This window comes from Sesamum indicum, linkage group LG5 (genome assembly GCF_000512975.1).
Source record: "Sesamum indicum cultivar Zhongzhi No. 13 linkage group LG5, S_indicum_v1.0, whole genome shotgun sequence".
NCBI lineage: Eukaryota > Viridiplantae > Streptophyta > Magnoliopsida > Lamiales > Pedaliaceae > Sesamum > Sesamum indicum.
The window spans coordinates 463,388-483,335 of NC_026149.1; the positions used below are offsets into that span (position 1 = coordinate 463,388).

Below are 19,948 nucleotides of genomic sequence, written 5' to 3' on the forward strand. Positions count from 1 at the left end.
ATGAATTGCGAGATCAAAAGCCCGAGCGCGAAGAACATGCCTTGAAGCTCGCGACGGAAGATGAAATGTGAAAAGAAGCCGCCGAGGCTGATGAATACCGGGACAAGAGAAATCCATGCCAGGAAATGGCCCAATTGATCTCCCCTTTGGTACCGAACGTGGGTCAGGGTCACAGCTTTCAGGGGCGGAAGCGGGTGTGGATCCGACATGGGTTCTCTTCGGGATTATCGGATCTTGGACAATTGAGATAATTACTGCTTACGAACAACGTCGATGGCTGATCTCTTGTGCGTTAACTGTTGTGAGGATGATGTAAAGAGTAGAGAGTAGCTGAGACTTGGTTGTGATGCGTGTTCCGTGCGTGTGTTGTGTTTTCTGGAGTTCTTTGCGTGTAGCAGAAATGTTTGACGGCGAGGATGGAAATGGAAGCAGTGGCCATCTTTGTTTATATTTTATTTTTTTGCTTTATTTTGTTACGGCTCTCTATAATTGATAGTTATTATTATTTGTGTAAAAACTTATAACAATTTTTTTTTTCAAAATTAACGTCATTTAGTATTAAAAATAAAAATTTATCTATACTTTTATATTTCATTAATGTTTCTCTCTATAATTTTCGTATCTCTTTTTCTTGTCTCGTTTTTTATACTTTTTAATATTATATTAATTTAATTAATATATTTTTAATAATAATAGTAATTTTTAAAAAAAATTTAATTGATTGTGCACACAACATGTAAGTGTGCCACATATACTCGTGGCATGCAATTTATGTGTATATATAATATTTTTTATTTTAAAATATATTATAAATAATAATAGAAAATATAAACTACCAGAATATATATATACTAATATAAAAATAAATTAAGCTGATTCTTTATCAAAATATTAATTACACTTTTCTCCCACAAATTATGTTTACAATTACATTCACCAATTTAAAATATAAATATAATAAAGATTAACTTAAATAATAATAACCATAAATTTTGAGACGACACTGTCCTTAATATTTGACTCCCTTAGAAAAGGTTTATTACAGTCGTTCCCTTATATTAAAACTTTTATTTAAAGCAAAAATCATAATAAATCATTGTTCTTGTAGTTACTATTATCATAAAAAAATAATAATAAAAATAACTCATATAAAGTGAAATAAATACTCATTCGTTTAATAAAATTTAAATTTATAACTTTGAATTTATTAATAAAATTGCTCTCTTAGCGTCAACTACTAAGTTAAATCATCCTTCGTCAAAAGGTGTATTATTAGATTCAATTGAAAATTTTCACATGGAGAAAACCGGACTAACCTTGTCACGGACAACATATCCACTACCAGAATGGGAAATTCCAATAAGCCAAACAGTACTGAGAAAGCCAGCGTGAAATCGAGTAAACTTCCCCCAAATTTTAGAATCCCCCTAAAATCCTGTACAAAGCCCGCGACCCACTTCAACTTCAGGAAAGGCGCGGCAATCAAGAAATTTCAAGAACATCTTCTCCCTTCAGCTGCCTGAAAATCTTTTCGCGAACCCGTGTTTTCTTCATTTGATCAAAGGGGGGAAAACTAAGGAACCCTTGTTTGCTTCTATCCTTAGCTTACTGGAAGATTTTCCGAGTAATAACCTTAAACCTGCGAGACGATGTCGGATGAAACCTCAACACCCCAGAAAAGAGGGCCCATAAAATCACCAGGCAAAACCACACTCTCCTTCCTTTTCACTATATGCGTGCACGTCTGAAAGTAGCTTATTTATTCATTTATTTTTATAGTTTAGCTTTTTTGTGTGTGGGGATGGTAGAAATAGAAATCGTTTTGTGCTTGTATGTGTTGTTTTGTTCTATTATTAGATAGATGGAATGAGGGTGTATCTGCTGGTTATTTCAGTTGGAAGTGTCGCAGTGCAGAGGAGACGAGAACATGCAGTTATGGTAGGAAAAGAAAGAAGAGAAGCATTAATGAGGACAAAGCGTTTATGCAGAGTGGGAGTTAGCAGTGAAAATGCTGACGTTCCAGTAGAAGACGACATGATGATGGATGAAGAACAATCAGTTCTAGAGGATCAAACTCTAAAAGCAGTGGAAGAATTGAAGCATGCCATTGGCTATCAGTAAGCCACATTACTTTTGTTTTGAGTATATTGAAATTTTGATGCTGTGGAGTTACAATATTTGCATCATGCCAATCTAAGATAAATTGAGGCTAGGAGTTAACTGAGCTCTGTACATGGGATTCTTTCTGTGTGTCTTGGTTGAAAAACACTGAACTATGAATCATGCAACAGTAGGACAGCGTAGGTCCCATTGGTAACGTGGCATGATTCAAACTGCCTAGTGTTTTCAAACGCTGTTCATCTAGGAAAAACCTGTATATTCCAACTAACATCGCAGCGTGATTTAACTTGTTGTGTTCTTATGCATGTAACCTATTAGTTGGGGTTATGGCCAACTGAACTAATATATCAAGTTGTATTTGTGTATTCAACTACCGACCTAGTGAAATGTTATCCATCAGCTAAAACTGCACCAGCATAGTTGTATATGACGTGTGAAAGCTGTTCTACCCTTGTATATATTTTCAGATCATATTGAAAGCTTGCTGTGGGATTTTGACTTATACTGTATTTACGGCCTCCTAGGGGTAAAGGAGCAATGCAAAAAAGAGTTGGTGCTCTTCGTGAGCTAAGACGACTGTTGTCAAAATCAGAATATCCTCCAGTTGAAGCAGCCCTCAAGGCTGGAGTAATGCCCACTCTTGTTCAATTTCTTTCATTTGGTTCACCTGATGAGCAGGTTTGAGGACTCTATTTAACTTTTGCTAATCGTTTATGTGAAGTCTACAGGTTTCTTGTCATATAGAGATCACTCTGATGGATTATATGGTGCCAACTTATCTAATGTATAGTGTCTAAAATAACATACCACATTTTTAGTTACTCGAGGCCGCTTGGTGTCTGACAAATATAGCAGCTGGGAAACCAGAAGAAACAAAAGCATTGTTGCCGGCATTACCGTTAATTATTGCTCACATGGGAGGTTGGTAGTTTCTGTAGGGCTTTATTTTCTTTTGGGCATAATTGTTGGTATTTTCTTAATTCCTCATCATAAAGGCATCGAGCTTTTAGTTAACTGGACAGTGGTGGCATGCACAATTTTTGAATCCATTGCTTGGAATTTATTCCAAGAGTATTTTGTGTTTTCAAGTTCAGTTGATCACCACTAGGACGCCACTTTTTTTATGCTTTTTGTTTGATTTATTGGATTGTCAATGTCGTCAGTGTTATTCCAGATACACTACAGAGAGAGAGAGAGAGAGAACACAGCTACATAACTAAGCCATTTTTATGTGAAGTACTCTCAAGTGATGCAAATTGTCTCTTTTGAATCAGTAATGTTGAATGATAACAATCTGATTATCCATGAAAAAGAGAACTGGAAAAGCATTGCCATATATATATGTATATATCTATATATATCTTCTTGTTAGTACCACACAGTCTTCTGGTCTTTATTGGTCGTGTTAATATAAATAAGTTGTGCTTTTTCCCCCATAAGATCAACATTTCAGCTTCACGATTGTACACTATAATTGGATTTCTTTTATCAGCTTCGATCACTTCATTGAGGTCTTCTCAAGAAATTTATTGCATTGTCTTTATTCCTTTGCAGAAAAGAGTTCACTGCCTGTTGCAGAGCAATGTGCCTGGGCGCTGGGAAATGTGGCTGGTGAAGGAGAGGAAATGAGAAACGTTCTGCTATCACAAGGAGCTCTGCAACCTCTTGCAAGGATGATGCTGCCAAACAAGGGCTCAACCGTGAGAACAGCTGCTTGGGCATTGTCAAACTTAATTAAGGTGCTGAAACATGTTTTGAGCAGAATATATACTTATTAGTTTCAAAATAGTTTTGACTAATGTCAAACATTCGATAAACTGTTAGAACGATAATTTTCTTCTTATTTTCAAGGCTTGTAACAATTCATCGCAGCGGTTTATCTCAGCTTTTTGCCAAATAACATATCTTCTTTCTAAAGAATGTAATGTTGATTTTTTCAACTTCTCTATGGCACTCTGTTGGTGCATAAGCCTTTAACAGCACAGAGAAAACTTTTTAAGGTTTAGCTCATACTTTCTGCGATATGTATGTAACATGATATCTTGGGTGTAGGGACCAGACCCCAAAGCTGCCACAGATTTAATAAGGATTGATGGCGTTCTTGATGCAATTCTTCGACACTTGAAGAGAGGGTAGGGAGTAAACTTTTGCTCTCATCATGTCATTCTTAGTCATGTTGGAAAAGCTACATATCACGTGATCTCATTTCCTATCTTACTCTTCAAATTTTCTGCTGGTTTAATCAGGGATGAAGAGTTGGCTACTGAAGTGGCATGGGTGGTTGTGTATCTAACAGCCCTTTCAAATTTTGCTACCAGCATGCTGGCCAAAAGTGATCTTCTGCAAATAATTGTAGATAGACTGGCATCATCAAATAGCTTGCAACTGCTTATCCCGGTAATGGGCATGATATGTAGATGGTATACTTATTTAGAATCATTTACTTAAAGCTAAAGATCAAATATTGCTGCTAGCAACTGCCTGGAAGCCTCTCTGGTTTAATTTGTCTTTGAGGTACCATATCCATGTTTTCTTTGTCTAATCAATACGGAAAAAACTTTCTTGCCACATTCCATCATGAACTAACTGTTAAACATTATCACTAACATGGACTAGTTAATGAAAACAACAGAAAAGCAAGTTGCCAGTTTCTTGACAATGTTTTCTTGTAACAAATTTCATGTTTCTCTGACTTCGAGTTCACAAATCCTCTTTTACTTCAAAAATTCAATGAGTCAGCTGCAAAAACTAATTCCTAGATGCATTCTACTCGTATTTTTGGGGCACTGTGTGAAATTTATATGGAGTCATTTAACGTAAATATCACCTTCTTCATGAATTAAAAGTTCTTATGATTTCTTTCTGTAACACGTTTCACCCTCTAATTGTCTGCTGGCATTGTCTGGTTATACAGTGCTGATGTATAATTAATTTTCTACACTTTTTATTACTGTTCATGTATGCAGTTGCTACGGGGTTTAGGCAACCTTGTCGCTGGTGATTCTTATATAACTAATAATGTCCTTGTTGCAGGACGTGAGATCACAGGCTAGTACTAGTTCTTTTTCTGCTTGTTTTTTCGAGTGAAGGTATTCTACACTAATGTTTCTCAATGACCAATTTTCTGCAGTAAATGTAATTCAAGCACTGATAAAATGTTTGAAAAGTGAGCACCGTGTCTTGAAAAAGGTGTGACAATTTATATTTTCTTGTTATACTTGCCTATATGTGAAGACAATTGTTATTGCATCAGTATCAATTTGTTCTATGCATGCATTTTGTAGGAATCTGCTTGGGTGCTATCTAATATAGCTGCTGGTTCTGTTGAGCATAAAAAAATAATACATTCAAGTGAAGCTGTGTCATTATTGATGCGCCTGCTGTCAACTGGCCCATTTGACATAAGAAAGGAAGTTGCATATGTTCTCGGGAACCTCTGTGTTGCCCCGGCCGAAGGATCTGGAAGACCAAATTTGATTGTTGAGCACTTGGTTTCTCTTGTTGGCGGAGGATGCCTTGTTGGTTTTATTGACTTGGTAAGATCTGCAGATACCGAGGCTGCAAGATTGGGGCTTCAATTCCTAGAGCTGGTAAGCAGACTTTTCCCAGTCACTGTCTGATCAGGAACATTGGAGAGTGTATGTTATAGCTTGCTGGTCGTAACAATTCTCTCTTTAACAGAACTGATTGTGAAGATTAGAGTTTTAATAAATGACGAAGAGTTTCTCCCCTTCTTGTTAAGCACAATAACACATGATGCTTTTGTTGTTCCTGGCCCTGTACGTGCTGTCTTTGACTGTTGTTTTGTTAGATAAATGGAACAATTAAAAACTTTTGTTGGTATATTATGCGGGGAAGCCAGTTCTTTATTTAAGCTCAGAGGTTAACTGTTTGACTTTGTTTTTGGGACAACGCATACAATGTAGCAAAGGCAAAAAGTCTGTGTAAGAACTTTGTATTTTTATCCTTCAATAATTTTTCATTACATTCTTCCCCACAGGTTCTGAGGGGAATGCCAAATGGCGAGGGACAAAAGCTTGTCGAGGCAGAAGATGGGATTGATGCCATGGAAAGATTCCAGTTCCATGAAAATGAAGATCTAAGAAACATGGCCAATGAGTTAGTCGACAAGTACTTTGGAGAGGACTATGGACTCGATTCATAGAAACAGCTCAGACATTGCGTACTTTTGTGTGATAACTCAAAGACGCGATTACCTTGAATTATGCCTAAGATATTGGGATGATATATGGATGTCCAAGCTGATTTTACAGTTGAAGTGTTTGTTGAGGGACGTTGTAAAGCACTAATCTCCGGTGTATATTGTTTGGGCCATCTTTAGGATGATGTTCTCTCTGAATGCTTTCTGTGTCTGAATTTTGTATCTTTTGCCCCCATATTTGGTGTGTTATTTCAGCAGCAACAGATTTTAATTTCAGTTAATGGTTAATTCTTTTTCTTATGTGATGTTTACGAAGAAGAAAATGGGGGAATCATTCAATATAAGTGTTTGTTGATGAGAAGGATGGGTTTGAGAAAAAATCAAGTTCCGTTGCCAGGGAACGACCCAGGTCTCCTGGGTGAAAGCCAGACAACCTACCGCTGGCAACTGTGAGTGGAACATTTATCTTTTCTTTTTATACTGGCAACTGTGATACACAATTTCCTACGTATATTTTTTTATTGAATTACTCTTATTGTTCAAGAATTTTCCTTTCTTTTTTTCTTTTCTTTTTTTAAATATAATCAATATCAATGAGTTTGCTTTTTTTTGTAAATATGAGTAATTTATAAAAATTGTTTTGTTTTTCAATGGTTATTTCAAGAATAAAATATATGAATACGTGCATTATATTTAAAAAAATCAATTTAAGGATTATAGACACATTAAAAGAAACTGGCAAAATAGTGTCACAAATTAGTAATGGAAATTATAGTGTTTTTTTTTTGGTTCCCAACAATTATGGAACGCGATTCCTGCGTATATTTTTATTGAATACAATGCAAGGATTACTCTTATTTTTCAAATATATTAGGAAATTCAACAAACATCAATTGGATTTTAAAAAATTCCGTTGCCGGGAATCGAACCCGGGTCTCCTGGGTGAAAGCCAGAGATCCTAACCGCTGGACGACAACGGATGGTTGATGAGTAAAAGCAAAACATGGTTTATGTCGTTATTTACCCAAAACCCTCGTAATCGCTAAAACCCTAATTCCAGCTGCTTCAATTTGTTGCTTCTTTATACAGAGAAGCTATCCAAATCCCATCAACAGAACACCAAAATTACGTTATCAGCGACAGAAGTCTTGATCATTCTGTTGATTTGTCTGATACCTAATGGAAAAGGACACGTCTTTTCTTTTTTCCGGCATCACTTTCAATCGCAAAAAGTTTGCTGGTGATTTCGCGAGATTCAAGGTAAATTATACAAATTTATAGAAACAGTACAGCTTGTTTTAAATTTTGACCAATGCGCTGTTACATGTGGAATGTACTTTCTGGTATATAAAGATATATTAAATGCATAAAAATATTCGTCAGTTTGATTTGTATGTTTTGTTGAAATCTAAATTAGGAGAAAACAGAGAGTGATGATGTTGTAGAAAAGCCCAACTTGATTGAAAATGGGGTTTCTACTATGGAGGAGGGAATGGCGTTGCGTGCTGATAAGAAGAGGAAGAGAAAAGTGGCTCGTTCAGGTGATTTTTCTTTATCGCTTAGTGCGTGTGTCAATTTGATTGAACCGGGGAAGTCTCTGTAGAATTAGAAAGATTTAGGTGCTGTACAGAAGATCTGCTACAGATGCTTAGGATGAATGATCTTGGTGGTAACTCATGAGCTAATGTGTGATTTCTCACTCGAATTCTATTAAGAGTAGTGCTTATTGCAGTTTTTTATGAATGAAGAATAGGAGGATTCAAAGGTGTAAAACGCAATCCTGTGAGCTAATTTTTCTTTTACAATCTGTTGGTTTTCAGACCCAATTGAAGGATTCAGTGTATTTAAAAGATCAAAATCAAAAGCTGTTGATGAAGCAGGAGAGCATAATGAAGATGAAATTTTACAAGAGAAGAAGGAATATTATCGGCAGTTGGAGGTTGTGTCTCTCAGTTTTATTTGATGCATCTTATTTTATATTTAAGTGTACATTTCCCTCAAAGTAAAAAGGAGAAGGAAAGTACTGGGTTTGTGTAAACGAGATGCTTTTGGTGGTTTTTATACAAACAAAACATAACAGAATCTTTTCCCTGTCATTTTTGTTCATGATTGTTAGAGGGATGCTCTTTTCCGGAAGAGGTATAATATTCATGTTTCTGGGAGCAATATCCCGTCTCCACTTCAGAACTTTACAGAGTTGAAATCGAGGTAATAAATGATACTTTTTTCATTCATGGGATTATCCTTTGTGCTGCTATTCTAGCTCTCTTGATTACCATCACCCATGCATTGGCTTCATTTCCTATTTCTAGTCATATATCCATACGAATACAAGTAAACAAGCTATAGTCTTTCAAAGCTTTTGTTTACAGAATAAAGGAATGTAGCGGTACCCAGTGGAGTGCAAGAAGTACCTAGCTGAATCATGATAATGTGTTTATAGTGTTGGTTGAATAAGTACATGGAATGAAAGAGACAGCTGTTTCGTGGAAATAACATTTAAAAAATGGTGAAATATCCAGCTGGTTTTACTTTGTTGAAAACAATCATAAAATATGATACATATGAATGCTATTCTGAATTTTGCTAATGTTAGCTGGATGGAGATGTTTTCTTGTAACTAGTTTTCATCAAAGTAAGTTGTTTTGGTTCTTGCTCTTCCCCCCCCCCCCCCCCCCCCCCCAAGTTATTGTCACTAAATTCAGTTTATAACTATTCTGTACAGGTACAATTGCAAATCTTACCTGTTGCACAATTTGAGTGATCTGGGTTTTAAGGAGCCAACACCAATCCAAAGGCAGGCTATTCCAGTCTTACTATCTGTATGATCTTTCATTTGAACTGTTTTTGTTTTTTAATTTTCTATTTTAATTTGTCCATCTCCTGTTTTGTTTTAATGGATGTAAGAGGTCATTAAACTTTAGCATTGCAACTCTCATCTAAACTCTGCTGCTTTCTGCTACTTGTGTGTGTCCAGGTCTAACATTTTTTTGTTTTAATATTTTTTACCTTTCTAAATGTGTGCAGGGAAGGGAGTGTTTCGCCTGTGCTCCTACTGGTTCTGGAAAAACCTTTGCATTCGTCTGCCCAATACTTATGAAACTTAAGGTATATAAGACACATCAGAAGTCCCAATATAATTATATGATATGATGTCCTCTGCTAATTGATCACTTCTCAACAATCAGCATGCTTCAAAAGATGGTGTTCGGGCAGTGATTCTTTGCCCTACACGTGAATTAGCTGCCCAGACCGCGAGAGAATGCAAGAAATTGGCCAAAGGAAAGAAGTTTTACATCAAATTAATGACTAAGCAGCTTGCCAAAAGTGCAGATTTCTCAAAACTGCCCTGTGATATTCTCATCTCCACTCCGTTCCGGATACAGTTTGCGATCCGCAAAAGAAAACTTGATTTAAGCAAGTAAGATACGCATTCCCTTCTGGTTTTGTGGCTTCTCTTTGCAGTTGTGCTGATTATCATATGCTGTATTCTGCAGTAAGAAAAAGACATGCTTTATCTGTTTATGTTGAAAGATTCATGAGGTTTTCATTCTTAAATTCTTGTGTTTGTGTGAAGGTCATTCTTATTTTTCGGTCATTATAGTTTCTTATGTGTATGATGTTAGACAATGTGATATTTCTGGTGTATTATGATATAGTATTGGTCCAAATTAATTGCTCCCTTGGTCCTTAGACTTGGAACTCAACTGAAAATACTACCAAATGGCTTTTGCGCCATAAAAGCGTGAAAGGGTTTTCTCTGAATATAGGTAATGCATTTACTGGAACAGAACTATCTGTTCTATTTTAGTGGAAAACCAGAAACACTTGAGTCTCCACAGTTTGTGCACAGAAGCTGCTTGTTCTCATTCTGAAGAATGTCACTACTAGAAGAGATTGTTATTTGAAGTTTTGGCAATGTGAAAGCTAGAAGTCCTACTATGCCAATGACTTCGAAAATTAGCTTATCTGTGTTTTTGGGTTGACTTCTTATCATTGTGTAGGGTTGAAGTTCTTGTCCTGGATGAATCCGACAAACTTTTTGAGTTAGGATTGGTTGAGCAGGTTGATGCTGTGGTCAAAGCATGCTCAAACCCTTCCATCCTGCGCTCATTGTTCAGTGCTACTTTACCTGATACTGTTGAAGAACTTGCACGTACAATTATGCATGACGCTGTCCGTGTTATCATTGGCAGAAAGTAAGAAATAATTGCTTCTATTGACAGCAGGAAGGAATCTTATTCTTCTGCTGATTGGATAAATCTATTTTGAAAAGTAGAGTATCAAACTAATGGCATTATATAGGGATGTACACCTGTTCTTTATTGTGGCTCTTTTATCTTCGCAGAAACTCTGCTTCTGAGTCAATAAAGCAAAAGCTCATATTTGTAGGAAGCGAGGAGGGGAAGCTTCTTGCTCTTCGTCAAAGCTTTGCAGAGGTATGGATGTCACTTGAAGTGTTATTGGACTAGCTTTATATATATATAAAATTGCTTTTTGTTTCTTTTTTTTTTTTTTTTGTTGTTGGGGGTTGGTTGGGCTATTTATGGATGGGCTTGAAGATGTATCCTTGTATTTGAAGCCTTTGTCAAGGAATTCCAAGGCAAAATTGCTAGTACTTTGTTCCATGTGGTCATTGCTAATATTGACTACTGAAGATTGTTTACATATACTTTTTAAGATGTTAAAAGAGTTCCTACGTACTTAGATTGGGATCTTTTTGTTTTTAATTTCCAGAAGCACTCCTTAGTGCTAGATGAATGTATTTGCTATCATGCTTCTTTTTTTAATTTTAGCTGAGGATATTATCCAGCTTTAAGTATTGTCATTCGACCACCTTCATTCATGATTCCAAAATGTTTCTTTTCTTTGTTTTTTTTATTTTTTTTCTCCTTTTCTGTTTCTATATGTTACCTATATTGATGTCATGACTGTTGGGAGCAATTTGTGTTTTCACTTCTTCATTTATTCGAGATATTCTGGAGAAAGACTTGTAGTACTTGGCATGACCCAGTTAAATGTTTTGTCGTCTATTTCAGAGTTTGAACCCACCGGTGCTGCTTTTTGTCCAAAACAAGGAGCGAGCTAAGGAACTGTACAACGAACTGAAATATGATGACATTAGAGCTGATGTCATACATGCTGACCTTCCCCAAATACAGGTGATATACCCTTAACCATACCTTAGGGCATGCTTGGGGTGCTTGTTGAATTGAGAAAAAGCCTCAGGCTGTTTTTCATTTGCTCAAATTCCATATATGCAACAGCTTGTAAATAAATGCATGCTTGAAATGGTTAGCTTTTGTGGATCTTTGTAAAAGTTTCCATTTCTGGATGGTGCCTAATTTTGCTTATTGCTTCGCCATGTATCCTCCATACTTAACTGGTGTTCTTCTCTATCTGCAATGTTCAAAGCAAGAAGGAAGGGGTTAATGGTTGTTCTCTAGATTGAAATGCCTGTTACCAGCTATTTGTATCTGAAAAGCAAATTTAGGTGTTGTGCTGGCAGCTTGAGTGGACTTAAACTCTCCTAATGCACTCTCTCTCTCTATTTGTCTCTCTCTCACACACAGACACACATGCACATGCATTTTAAAAAATCTCTCCTTAGCCGTATCAGACAATTCATTACTATGTAAATAGAAGAAGGCAAAAGCCAAAAATACTGTGCCTTTGATGTTTGCATTGGATATCTGATATAGAACTTGAGCAAAAGTCGGTATTCCCTCCTAGCACAGTTTTATGTTCCTTTGAATTATTATTGGGAGGAATCCTCTGAGGTTAGATCCTTAGCATATTTTCTATCTGTTTGTCTTTTTCACTTTTAAGTTGACTCATTAACTTTTTGTTCGTACATAACTTCATATCTTTCAATTTCCTGATAAAATTCTCTTTTGTTTTCTTTAGCAAATATGCGAACCCTATTGATTTATTTCCATTACACATTTAAATGATGCAGAGAGAACATGCTGTTGATAACTTTCGATCTGGGAAAACTTGGGTTTTGATCGCCACTGATGTTATTGCTCGGGGCATGGACTTCAAAGGTGTCAATTGTGTGATCAACTATGATTTTCCAGATTCTGCTGCTGCATACATTCACAGGATTGGTATGTTCATGTTTCATTGTCTGGGGTTTTGATCCTTGATCTTCTTGTCCTCATTTAACTACTAATTTCCATTTGTTAAAAGCTACCATACCCCTGTTTTATTGAAATAAATACCCACCTGTCGTGAATTGTTTATTGGAGTTTAGTTGATTGTTAGCGAAGGAAATGATATATAAGACTTCTCTGGCTTAAATTTGTGTTTATTTACTTCAAGCCAGCCAGGCACCAGTTCTTGATAAGAAATTCTAGTTTTCGTTTCCTCATTCTTCTGTTTTTGCTCAAAGGTGTATTTTCATACATATCTGATGATCAATTAATTTGGATTCTAATTCAAAAGATTATGTTGGCATACCCATAACATTGCGACTATCATAGGTTGCCAATTCTATTTCCGATCACATATTCTCCACCCTCATTTATTATTTGTTTGGCTGGGAATCATTTTCAAGTGTACTAAAACAGTTTCTTCCGATGTTTCATAAAGGTCGTTCTGGCAGAGCTGGGAGGAGTGGGGAGGCAATAACATTATACACTGAAGCAGATGTTCCGTTTTTGAGGAATGTAGCCAATGTCATGACAGCTTCTGGCTGCGAGGTGCCTGAATGGATCTTGTCCCTACCCAAGAAAAAATGGAGGAAACATAGGCCTCAAAGGGAATCCATCTCTACGAAATCTCAAGATGAGAATTGACAACCAATAGATGATGGATGCAATCATGGCCTCAGAGTTCTGCAGAGCTGGTCCTCTCTCTCTCCATCTAATTCAATTTTGTTTGAGAAACATGTTTAATGATAATGCTCTGAAATATAGGGTTGTTTTCTTGGTGTATCTGAATTCTGATGTCATTTATGCTGCTGGACTCGGGAACATTCTTTTCTCGTTCCATCAAAGGACTGTTTTATCTTCAATTACAATGAATATAGGGTCTTCGCTTTTGTATTAACATTGTTTACTTGGAATTGTTGGAAAGATTATCTGGGTTTGGAAGTAACAGAGATCCCCACTTCCCAAAGGCTGGATTCTGATGTTAAGATGATGAGGAATTATAGAGAGGAAATGCAGAGGATGGGCTGCAGTTATCTGTCCGCTTAACTAATCTTTTCTCAGCGAAAATCACATAACTGCATATTCCCCATCAAACTTTTGCTTCTTGGAAATTGGATTGAATTTTCTTATTTTAATTTTATTATATTTTTTAATTCCACTCATATGCATTATTCGTTTTATTTCAAGAATTTTGTTTACTCATAATATGACTCGGAACAAGAAAATTAAATTCGAATGAAAATGTCCAAAGTAATTTATCAATCAGGAAATTATATGAAATTAAGACTGTAAATGATATGAGTTTAGTGGAATATGTCATTGTTTAAATTTGTTAGAGTATTATCGAGTTTGAAAATTTGTATTTGAATTTGGTTTGATTATTACTCTAGTCGTGTTCAAGTAAACTTTAATTGAATCAAATACGTGTGTCGAATTCAAGTAATTTAGTACTTTTAATATACTTTATCATTTTTGTACTAATTGAATTGAGTTCGAGTCGGATTTGAAAGTTTATCAAAGTAAAAAAAATGTGGTCAAATTTAATTTATTAAGTTTAACAAATTAAATTTCAATGATTTTTTATACAATTTTAATTGAATATCAAATAATTTAATTTGTTTTTTCGCCCATATTTAAAAGGACTTACAAAATTTGGTATGAGAAGTTTATTAATGGCAACTCTAAGGCAAGATAAACCGAAAGTGTTGCTATTATTACTTCTTTTTATTTATCTTTTCAAAAAGTGGGAAATTAAAACTAAAACCCATCCTCCAAAGCGGAGCGACGTATATGTCTTCTCCACTCCTCTAACCCAAACCCTCGATAAACCCTAATTTTTCTGCCGTCACAATGAGTTTACTCGCCAGAGCAAAATTATCCGCCAGAAGACGCCTTCTCCTTCACCCCATCACTGCTCTTCAACATTCGAATTTCTATTCCACTCATGTCAAACAAAAAGCGCAGCAATTGAGCAAGCCTAGAACCCAGAAATCTTCATCAGGTTTTCCTCAGAGAACCGGGAAACAGGATGGTCCGCCAATTGTTTGGCCTAAGCCAAGAGAGATCCCATACCAAGCAAAAGTTGCGAACTTTGTGAATTTGATAGGTTACGTCACAGCCCCTGTTCGGTTCGAGGTTGCTTCTGACGGGAAGCACTTAGCTTCCACTGTGATTTCTGAGGAAATTAGTGGTGGGAAAAACTCTTTTTTGATTCCTGTTGTGTTTGAAGGTGATTTAGCTCATGTTGTGGCTTGCCATGTGAAGGAGAAGGATTGTGTTTTCGTATCGGGGCAGTTGAATGTAGACCCATTGCGCTTTGGGTTGAGCGAGAGTCTTGGGAGGTTTCTTGTTTTGGCTGAAAATCTCAACTTTGTTGAGGGACTCGGGAGAAATGATTCCGCTACGGAAGCTCTGGTCTCGTTCTCAGGTGTGGAAATCGATAAGCCTGTCCCTCAAAAGAGTGACGAGGTGACAGAAAAGGTGGATAATGATGAGGACTTCAATCAGCAATGGAGAGAGGCATTGGAACATGCAAAGGAGAAGCGTATTTCTGGCGTTAAGGATGATTGGGCATCAGGTGTTTATGCAAGCAATTCTATTGTTCCAGAGTTGCAGGCTGGTGCTGAGATAGCAACTTTGGAACATGACGAGTCTAAAACCGAAAAAGGTAATGAGAATAATGGAGAGAACGCTAACAAGAAGAAAGATCGGGATTCAATCTTGGATTTATGGGTGGATCTTGTGCAAAATTCCCTGCTGTGGTGGGATTATCGCCATCACAAGTCTAATGGATTGGTTAAAGAAAAATTCCCAGATTTTAAGCGCAAGGTGACTGGTGAGGCACTCTGGATCAACACTGCTCCTAAGTGGGTGTTGCCTGGACTTGAAAACTTGGAGTTTGATGTTAAGGATATTAAAGGAAAACAAGTGCAGGGAGGTGAAGGACCTGGAGAGAGAAAGAATGACAGTAAAGAAGATTCTTGGAAGAACTTGGTGGAATATCCTAATAAATGGTGGGATAATAGAGTGAACAAGCGATACCCAAAATCGCCGGACTTTAAGCACAAAGAAACGGGTGATGTATTATGGCTAAGCGACATACCAGATTGGGCATTATCCAGGTTACCACCATTGAGAGATGGGAGAAGTACTTCTGATGGCAAGAGGAATACAGAAACACTCTGAAGCATCTGGACGAGCTTCCTTTGATTGGTAAACATTTTTGTGCTTCTTGAGTGATTGACCCTGCGTGATTAGAGTTCTGGTGCTCTGGGAGTCTTGATTATGACAACTACTTGTAGCCTCTCGAGTCTCACAAAAGAGCGGAAAAGTATTTGTAAAATCAAAATGAAAGAAAGTGGCCTTCTTTTCTCATATCTGCTGTTGTAGGGGCATAGACTGTTCTCATACATTGTGCGGACTTTGTTTCAGCACCTGTAGTTAAAATTAGCAAGGGATTGATCTGATCAATTGTACTGCGCACATTAATGATAGTAGAATGCGCCACCATCATCTTGCATAGGCTTATCTTTCTCACTCTGATTCGTATCTTGTTTCTGTGAACGGTAAAATGTCCATGTGAATCCACAATATATTATATATTGCAGAAGCAGAGCAGGTACTTCTACATGATCAGAATTCCAAGTTTTACATAGCTGCCCATTTAGCAGCTGCTCATTTCTGCAGTATCTGCATGTATGATCCCTTGCCCTTTGAGTGTGAAGTAGTTGATAAATGCAGCAATTCTATAGTTCTAGCCGGTCATCGATCTCAGGAAACAATCTGATGGGCAATTTGTGGAGCAGGAAACAATTCGGAGCATGTGATGGTGGTGCGAAATAATGCAATGTTAAGTAGAACAAATTAACTTGACCTTTGGAGATGCATGATTAGATGTCGATTTTAGGTGTCACAACTAATAGTCATGCTATGAAGTCATTTTCTTGGATCTAATATGCCATTTAATTAAACTTTTTGTATAAATTCTCTGGATCAGATGGGTTTCTAGTGTTTCCGAACTGCTGCTATGGGTTTATCGTAATCAAGGCTATGTATATAGATTCCAAGGAGGAAATACTTCGCTGTCAATGATAAATAGTCTTTACAATCCAAATCTTCTTTATTTTTTTCTTTTCAAAATTTTAGGTGGATGAATTCACTTCTCAACAACTATTTGGTGCAGAAAGCAATATTTTTTGCCCATCTTTCTTATATTTCAAGGCATTACTCTATCAAGCAAACCCTCACCAATCAAATAGCTCATCAAAAACTAGCGGTATTGATTGAATTCACCTACAAAGAATTGTTATTTGTCATATGAATCCCTCCATTTTCAGAAACCTATAATATCTTGTACAACCTTCTTAACATTCTGGTACAGAAATCTATACACTCAGATTGCCTTCATCGGCACACCCTTAAAATTGCCAGAACCAGACTGTAAGAAGCAGGATTCTGGCTTAAATTAACTACATTCATCAAACTTTTCAGATTATGGGATCTCAAGAAAGATCAAAGAAAAAGGTCCAATTATGGAAGAAAGCCATAGTTCATTTCTTGCTCTGTTTTGTAATGGGATTCTTCACCGGCTTCGCCCCAACGAGTAAGTCCTCCATATTTTCAAGCCACGTTACAATGTCACTCTCGACGAGTTACTCACCACAGCCCATGGAAGTATTGCATCAATCGAGAATGCAAAATCAAAACAGAAGTCTGTTGGACGATACAGAATCAGCAGGGCAGAATCACAGTGCAAAAAAGGCTGTAGTCCCTCAAGAAGAGAAAAGGGAGATTGAGGAATTCAATCCAAGAAGACTAGCTATTGTCGTCACACCAATGAGCACGAGAAATAAGCTTCGTAAGGTGTTACTTAGGAGGCTAGCAAACACATTGAGATTGGTGGCTCAGCCGTTATTATGGGTTGTTGTGGAACAGCAGTCCAATGATTCTGAGGTTTCTGAGATACTAAGGAAAACAGGCATCATGTACAGGCACGTCGTCTTCAAGGAGAATTTCACCGATGCACATTCTGAAATGGACCATCAGAGGAATCTAGCTCTCAATCACATCGAGCACCATAGACTGAGTGGAATAGTCCATTTTGCGGGGCTCTCAAACGTTTATGATCTCAGTTTCTTCGAAGAGATCAGAGGCATTGAGTAAGGCTTGTTCAAACTTTGTTCTTGATATTCTTGTCATATCTTAGCTTCTTGTCTAAAAACTGAGAGGGATTTTCAGGGCATTTGGAGCATGGCCAATAGCTAAACTATCTGCCAACAGGAAGAAGGTGGTCATTGAAGGGCCAGTTTGTGATTCTTCACAAGTTATGGGCTGGCATTTGAAGAAAATGCAAAATGTGACAGAAAACATCAGAACACCCCCTATTCATATATCAAGCTTTGCATTTAACAGCTCTATTTTATGGGATCCTGAGAGATGGGGGCGCACTTCTTCTGCTCAAGACACCTCACAGGTAACATATCCCTTAGTACAAATTTCTACTTTGGTTGTAATTGTCGAGGTTTTTTTTTTATTATTATTATTATCTGAAATTGTTGGTAAAAAAACATGAGCAGAATTCAGTGAAATATGTAAGAGAAGAAGTTCTTGAAGAGGAAACCAAGTTGAAGGGAATTCCAGGACAGGGTTGCTCTAGAGTTCTGCTGTGGGACCTCCATATTTCCCACAAAATGTAGAATTAAGTTCATGCAAGCTTACCATCAATAATAGTCTGAGAGAGAAGGAAAAAAGGCCATTTTACAGTGTAGATTACAATTTTTCTACATTTTCAGTTTTTTTCTTTTTTTTTTATTGTATTTTTAAAGTATAATACTCATTTATATTCTGATTCTTTTTTTTTTACAGGATTTTTATTTTGATTCTTACAAGTTTTTTATGGAATGAAAATTTCATGCTACCTTAAAATTTGGAACCAGACATCAACCATTTGAATTTGAACAAATTTAGAGAGGTCTTATTTCCAAGTTTACTATAAGGCCCAAATACAAGACTGGAAAGCCCAGTTCACTTTGAAGCTCGTCCTCCTCCCACATCCAAAACACATGGTTCTTAGTTATGTGAACTAGAGTCCTTCTATATTATCGTCCCTTCGGGGACATCCGATAAAATTGGAACGATACAGAGAAGATTAGCATGGCCCCTGCGCAAGGATGACACGCATAAATCGAGAAATGGTCCAAATTTTTTTTCCTTCTTGCCCACCTAATTAAGTGAGGGTTAATTATATTTTTGACCCTTGAATATACCTATAACTTTATTCATCTATGTAAAATATAGAAGAGAATAAACAATCCCCAATAATATTAATCATAATTTTTAGGATGAAAAATGTCCTTATTTTAAATAAATTATCATAATTTTTTTTATTAAATCAAACTTGTTCAAAAATGATCGTTTTTGTAATTAATACAGAACCTCGTAACTCTATAAGCTTACAACCCTCATAGTTTTAGATAATTATTTTTAAATTTATATATTTAATGGTTTATGTTGTTATATATATGGACCTTTATATGTGTATATTTCTTTAACAAAACATTGCCAATGCAATTTCAAAATATATATATATATTAAACTTATACATAAATTGTAAATGTTCAGAACTATATACCTAATTATTCTATAATATACCCATATTTTGTGAGTAATTAATGATATGATATTTTAAAATATTTATTCAAATTGTAATCCGATATAGAATATATAATTTTAATATAACATAATTTTTTTTAATAAAATTTAAAATTTATACACATGTCATCATGTATATATTAAATGAAATAAAAAAATTATAAGCGATGAATAAGTGAATAGGTTATTGGTTTGTTTCATGTGCTCCCATAAATGATTTGGTCCCAATTCCAACTGAGCTGTCGAATTCTCCTTTTGTTATTTTCACAATTCCTCTTTGATGATTAATTAAGCCTTACCTTTCTTTAATTTTAAGCAAAGCAAAGGTTTATCATTTCACTATTTGTTTTTCTTACACACGTCCTTTTTATTTACATATAATAAATAATTTTTTATATTTAAAATATATAAAATACTATATTACATTAAAAAAAATAAAACTAATTTATCAACTATGTAAAATTTAAAAAATTGAATTTGTTAGTTATTTTATATATATAAGTATTTATATACAACATAAAAAAATTCAAAAAGGAAAGTTTGATTACTTGCTTTTTGGTGGATGCTCACACTTCTTACATGAGATATTAGGCATGGGAAACATGGGGTGCCATCTTATTGTACTTTCGGTTTTTTCCTTTTCTTTCTTTACCCCAAACAAAAACCCATTTTTCTCCTTTTGAAGATATGTTTTTTTTTTTTAAATTATAAATTATAATATCACCTATTTTGGCTTCGTATGAGACTTGTGATTTTATGTTGGAGAGCCGCACTGCTAAAGAGGTGAAGCTTTGGGGCGTATAAGTTGCTTAAGCTTCTTATTTACTACCAATATGAGAAGTTTATTTGTATTATCAGC

General features: G+C 35.9%; 5 protein-coding genes and 1 non-coding gene across 6 annotated transcripts in view; 4 read left to right on the plus strand and 2 right to left on the minus strand.

Annotated features, from left to right (window-relative positions):
- The window catches only part of LOC105161398 (lipid phosphate phosphatase gamma, chloroplastic), a 2,570-nt gene extending 2,139 nt beyond the window's left edge, over positions 1 to 431 (minus strand). The window contains 2 exon segments of the mRNA XM_011079067.2: positions 1 to 2; positions 4 to 431. The exon segment at positions 1 to 2 is cut by the window's left edge and continues 462 nt beyond it. Coding sequence (XP_011077369.2) covers positions 1 to 2; positions 4 to 209 — 208 coding nt within the window. The 5' untranslated portion in view covers positions 210 to 431.
- Positions 1,303 to 6,583, plus strand: LOC105161399 (importin subunit alpha-9). Its single transcript, XM_011079068.2, has 11 exons — positions 1,303 to 1,701; positions 1,895 to 2,117; positions 2,646 to 2,799; positions 2,940 to 3,042; positions 3,676 to 3,860; positions 4,174 to 4,253; positions 4,368 to 4,518; positions 5,088 to 5,169; positions 5,252 to 5,310; positions 5,406 to 5,711; positions 6,122 to 6,583. Exons 1-11 carry the CDS (start codon positions 1,650 to 1,652, stop codon positions 6,284 to 6,286), a joined length of 1,560 nt encoding a protein of 519 aa, XP_011077370.1. The 5' UTR covers positions 1,303 to 1,649; the 3' UTR covers positions 6,287 to 6,583.
- Positions 7,192 to 7,263, minus strand: TRNAE-UUC. The gene has a single exon. It is a non-coding gene; the product is annotated as a tRNA-Glu (tRNA).
- LOC105161400 (DEAD-box ATP-dependent RNA helicase 57) lies at positions 7,358 to 13,380 on the plus strand. The gene is made up of 12 exons (XM_011079069.2): positions 7,358 to 7,543; positions 7,701 to 7,824; positions 8,104 to 8,222; positions 8,400 to 8,491; positions 9,009 to 9,105; positions 9,311 to 9,391; positions 9,472 to 9,704; positions 10,288 to 10,482; positions 10,632 to 10,722; positions 11,323 to 11,445; positions 12,243 to 12,393; positions 12,878 to 13,380. Exons 1-12 carry the CDS (start codon positions 7,463 to 7,465, stop codon positions 13,081 to 13,083), a joined length of 1,593 nt encoding a protein of 530 aa, XP_011077371.1. The 5' UTR covers positions 7,358 to 7,462; the 3' UTR covers positions 13,084 to 13,380.
- LOC105161402 (protein OSB3, chloroplastic/mitochondrial) lies at positions 14,154 to 16,066 on the plus strand. The gene has a single exon (XM_011079070.2). The coding sequence runs from the start codon at positions 14,290 to 14,292 to the stop codon at positions 15,622 to 15,624; it is 1,335 nt and encodes a 444-aa protein (XP_011077372.1). The 5' UTR covers positions 14,154 to 14,289; the 3' UTR covers positions 15,625 to 16,066.
- Positions 16,749 to 18,288, plus strand: LOC105161403 (probable beta-1,4-xylosyltransferase IRX9). Its single transcript, XM_011079071.2, is given in 4 exon segments — positions 16,749 to 17,597; positions 17,677 to 17,911; positions 18,015 to 18,116; positions 18,118 to 18,288. Coding segments are annotated over 4 exon segments (1,050 nt in total). The 5' UTR covers positions 16,749 to 16,932; the 3' UTR covers positions 18,166 to 18,288.